Below are 5,101 nucleotides of genomic sequence, written 5' to 3'. Positions count from 1 at the left end.
GAAATAAAATATTAGATGGAAGATTCTGATTGGCTGAGAGAAGAGGGGGTGAATGGAGAGGTTCACCCTAGGGGTGAACCTAAGTATTTTTCTAATTTAATATAAAGATATTTATAATCTTTATATTAATTGCTATCTAACTTTAGATAGTAGATCCCTTTTCAAATTTAAATTTCAGATACTTTTAACCTTTTTGTTTCTTGCATATATAATGTATTTCTATGATATTTATAATTTTATTTAATATTTTTATAGATTAATTCTAATAAATACACTATCTGTCATTTTATTTATTAACCTTGATCATCTTTATAGAATAGTCAAAAGAAGTTAAAACCCTTTTACCAAAAAAAAGAAGCTAAAAATCTATGTATATTTATTAGAAGATTTGAGAAAATAGAAATGAGAAAAATTGTGGTGTAAATTAGTTGTGTAATTAATAGCATAGAGATTAGAATTCAATTATATTTAGGGGCAATCTCTCGGCCATCTTATGTCATTGCAAAGCTCAGCAAAACACCAATGTCTCAACCCCTAAATCAGGCAGCCATTGATGAAGCAATAGCATTAGGGATAGATTTGCAGTTTGATGATTTATACCACCCTGATGAAATTGCGTTAAAAATTAAACAAAGAGAAGGTAAATCAATAATATATATATATATATATAGTTTCTGTAAACTATATGCAAATATTTTCATGATTTAATCTGATGTAAAAATTATGTGTTATTAAATGATTATTCATTTCTTATATTATAATTACATATTGTTCGGTTATCTGTTTATTATAACTACTAATTGTATTGAAATATATTTACAGAAGCGCTTTCTATACAAGCAGATGAAGAATATGCAAAAATGTTGCAATTACAATTACAGGAAGATGAAGAATTTGTAAAAAATTTGCATGCCATTTCCATGGAAGGTGATTTTGTTTGCTGATTAATCTTTATTTAAATTAATAACGTGATTAAAAAAAACTGATCGAATTTTGTTATACAGAAGATTTTTTTGTGGCTTCGCAGTAAACTTTGTATTATAAATGCTAACGGTTATTTCTTTCTTTTCTTCAATCTTTAGAAAATCCTCCGAACAATTTTCAACATGATGTTCCTTCGGTAATCCCAAATCCTTTTTTTATATATATTACATGTCTTTTAACAATTGTTACATATGTTGTTCTTGTAAAAGATTGTCACAAACCAATTGCTTTTGATTAAATATCAGACTAGTGGAGGAAGTAGTTTACCTAATCAAACTGCTACTACTGAGAACAACAATCCAGAAAATGAAATAGAAGAATTAACCGAGGAAGTTAGTAAAGAAGGATTACCAGAAGATGTTATCTCTGGATTACCAACTCAAAAGTACCGTCGCAAAACCTGGTGGAGAAGGAGATCATTTGTTCCCGATAAAAACGAGTAAGATCATATCATTTCATATTTGTTTGTTTCAATTTTTTTGTAATACCAAATGTGACTTTAATTCTATATCGTCAGTATTTACTATGGTTAGTCTGTGTCAGTCTTTGATTAATCTAGGTAATTTATGGATATTCTTTGGTGATTGTATAAGTAAGATCCGGTTACGACTATGATTTTAATTATTTTGTTTGTGTGATCTTTGTAGGTGTTCCATATGTACAGTTAGCTATGAGAAGGGAGATAAGATAACTATGTTACCATGCAAGCATGCCTTCCATAAGGATTGCATTTCAAATTGGTTAAAAGAAAACAAGGTATGAGTGTTAATATTTATATAAGTAAAAATGTTAATGAACGTTGCATATATGACGTGTTCTCACCTATATGATATTGTTTGGTTCATGCAGGTATGCTGTGAATGCCAAGCCGAAGTTAATCCGTAATTGGAACCGTTATACTAACTGTCATGGGGTGATAAGATTAATATCTTATATAAGCCAGGTTGTCTTGATGTAATGTTCTGGCATTTTTTGAGAATTTTAAAATAATTTATCAAGAATAACTAAAATATATTTATAATTTTATTTAAATAATATTAAAATTATAATAGCCGGATCAAATAATAAAGGGACATTTGTAAAAATACAATATTTTTCAGAATAATGGAGATTAACAACAATCTGAAAATGGAGAAATTTACAAAGTCCAGCTGATTATTTATATATATCACACAGATATCCACGTTCTTATTTTGGAAAGTTGATTTTAAGATAAACACAAAATTAACTTTTCCTAGGCTAGAGTATTATATAAGGTTCCCTCAAATTCATGTTTTGAGGAATTGACAAGTGACTTTCTATCTACTTGACATGTGTCTTCTTTTCTTCAAACTCATAAGTATATATTATATTTTCTTTTAATTTAGTTATATTATCTTATATTAAAAAAATATCACAACCAAATATTCCATTTTTCATTAAATTTCATTACATCATTAAATTTGATTATATCATTACATATTAAATATATATGAGTAAAACACATTTGATTTTTCTACATTTTATCAAGAAAAACATCAACAACAGATAAAAAAAAATAAAAAATTTCATAAGCAAGCCATGTAATACCATTAGGAACACGAAACAACCACAAGCAAGCAAGAAATCAATCACACAACTCAAAGAATACTCAAAATATAGAATTCTCAAGCTTAGATCAGCCATGGTCATGCAATCACCTCTTTAACAGGAGAAATCTGACCAACCAATAACAAATCCAACACCCCAGCAAGCCTCTCTCACGATCTTAGCCTCATATCCCACTCCACAGGGGAGATCTCCCAAGAAACAGGCACCAAAAACTCACAAGAACAACTTTCTCTCTTCTATTTCTCTGGAAAACAACAAATGAGCGGAATCTAGACCCTCACATCGACTTTCCACTTAAATACCACGGTATTAGGGGTTTTTCGTAAACCAAACCGCTCCAATTCGACGATTTAAAACAAACCAGTGAACCAGAAAGTGACAAAATTCCATAAGTTGGTTCGCGGTTATTACAAAATGTTCCAACTAAAATTGGACATCCAAAATGTAATGGGATTATATAAACATATCAAAATCTAATTTAATATAAAGATATTTATAATCTTTATATTAATTGCTATCATCTTTAGATATATATATATATATATATATATATATATTTTTAACAAAAGAATCAGCTCAGACGAGCCAATTAGGTGGAAAATTGTCTACAAACAAAACAGGATGTGGAGACACACGCGCTTGACGTGCTAAAGAATCCGCTCGTACATTAGCATTACGAGAAACATAAATCAAAGAGAAAGAAGAAAACTCCTCCCTGTCGATCCGAATGTCGTCTAGATATGTTGCAAAAGCTGGCCAATCAGTTGGGGAAGACACTATCTTCACCAAGCCGGAGCAGTCGGTAAGAAAAGCCACATCCCGGAAGTCATGTCCAATCATACATCGAATCGCCCAGATGAAGGCTTCAACTTCTGCATGTAACGGGGGTAAACTTCGCCGGAAATTTGTCGCTCCAAGCACTGGGGGCGATCCTTCGGATGAAATACAACACCATCCTGCACCGGCAAAAACATCTGTCGCTTTCCAATAGCCGTCAACATAACATCTCTGTCCCATAAAAACCGTAGGAAGAGATAAACCCCTTCTATACCCAGGTGTTAAACACGTAGTAGTGGAGGGAAACTCCTCCCCCTCGACATCTACCTGAGCCTCCTGCCAGGACAAAGCCTCACCCTCTGCCACCCGGACAACCTCATCAGGGCGTTCAGCCTGGTTTTTAAAAACACGGGCATTTCGAGCTTTCTAAATATACCACATCAGCCAAGAAAAAACCTGAACCTGTGAACCCGGACTTATGGGATCTAGAAAATGATCAACATTAGCATATACAGAGTTCTTCGGAAAGAGTTGCGGCCCCACTGGTACGTGAGCTAAAAGCCCAGGCTTGTCGGGCCGACGGGCATAGAAAGATGGCATGATTTATATCCTCCTCCTCCATCCCGCACCGTGTACAAACGACATCACAACTCAATCCCCGACGATGCAAATTAGCCGATACCGAAATACAATCCGATAAAACTTGCCACATAAAATGTTGTAGTTTTGGTGGACATTTAACTTGCCAAACCCTAGCAAGAAGGGGAGTGATTGCTGGACTAGATTCGAATGCCTGAAAAGGACATTGGACATCCAAACGTTCCTTCTCATACCCAGATTTTACCGTATATTTCCTAGTTTTAGTAAAGTGCCATCCTAAATAATCTGCCTTGGAACAACTGCTTAGAGGAATTGCCTCTATCAGAACGACATCCACAGGATCAAAATTCTGAGTAAGCAGATCCTTTCGCCAAGAATTCGTTCGTCGATCAATCAAATCAGGTAACCGGAGATTTGGGTCCTTAAAAAGACCGTTACTTAAGGCTGGTCTCGGGAATTGAGCCGGAACCCAGGGATCAGACCATATCGAAATGGAGGTCCCTGAGCCAACCCGTGTAATTAGCCCTTTTTTCATCAGAGAGCGAGCAGATACGATACTCCTCCACCCATACGAGGGTGAATAAGACCGTATTGGATCCATAGGATCGGAGTTCCAGTAATACCTACTTTTAAAAACCCTTGCAAATAGTGAATCCGGACAATCTATCAATTGCCATAACTGCTTAGCCAGCAAAGCCGTGTTAAAATCATCAACACTCTTGAAACCCAATCCACCCAACTGCTTGCTACAACAAAGCCTCTCCCAAGCAATCCAATGCATACCCCCTGCCTGACCATTCGTACTCCACCAGAAATTTGCCACTGCACTAGTCAGTTTAGATGTGATAGTCTTGGGCAGACGATAACAAGACATCACAAAAGTCGGGACAGCCGTCGCGACAGACTTAATCATCACCTCTTTCCCCCCTTTTGAGAGTAACCTCGCTGACCAGCCGGTCGTCCGACTCTGCAGACGATCCCGGACAAAGGAAAATGCCTCATACTGTTTTAGAATATCCAAAACCACCCACATTGTTCCTTATCAATCTTACAGAAAAACAGACTGTCATCTGCAAATAACAAGTGGGTGATTGGCGGGCACTTGTTTGCCACCTTAATACCCGTAATCCGCTTATCGGCCTCCGCCTTC

The 5,101-nt window shown here is 35.4% G+C and overlaps 1 protein-coding gene across 2 annotated transcripts; it reads left to right on the top strand.

The window, feature by feature from the left end:
- Window positions 441–1,977, top strand: LOC104727157 (E3 ubiquitin ligase BIG BROTHER-like). 2 transcript variants are annotated; one of them, XM_010446185.2, is made up of 6 exons: window positions 441–640; window positions 823–927; window positions 1,083–1,120; window positions 1,230–1,423; window positions 1,632–1,740; window positions 1,834–1,977. In XM_010446185.2, exons 1-6 carry the CDS (start codon window positions 523–525, stop codon window positions 1,867–1,869), a joined length of 600 nt encoding a protein of 199 aa, XP_010444487.1. In that variant the 5' UTR covers window positions 441–522; the 3' UTR covers window positions 1,870–1,977. The 2 variants fall into 2 exon arrangements, with proteins under 2 accessions (XP_010444487.1, XP_019087599.1); XM_019232054.1 differs by lacking the exon at window positions 1,834–1,977 and having other exon boundaries at window positions 1,632–1,746.

This window comes from Camelina sativa, chromosome 2 (assembly GCF_000633955.1).
Source record: "Camelina sativa cultivar DH55 chromosome 2, Cs, whole genome shotgun sequence".
Classification (NCBI taxonomy): domain Eukaryota; kingdom Viridiplantae; phylum Streptophyta; class Magnoliopsida; order Brassicales; family Brassicaceae; genus Camelina; species Camelina sativa.
The sequence above is the reverse complement of the archived record's forward strand: the minus strand, read 5'-3'. Positions and strand labels throughout refer to the sequence as shown.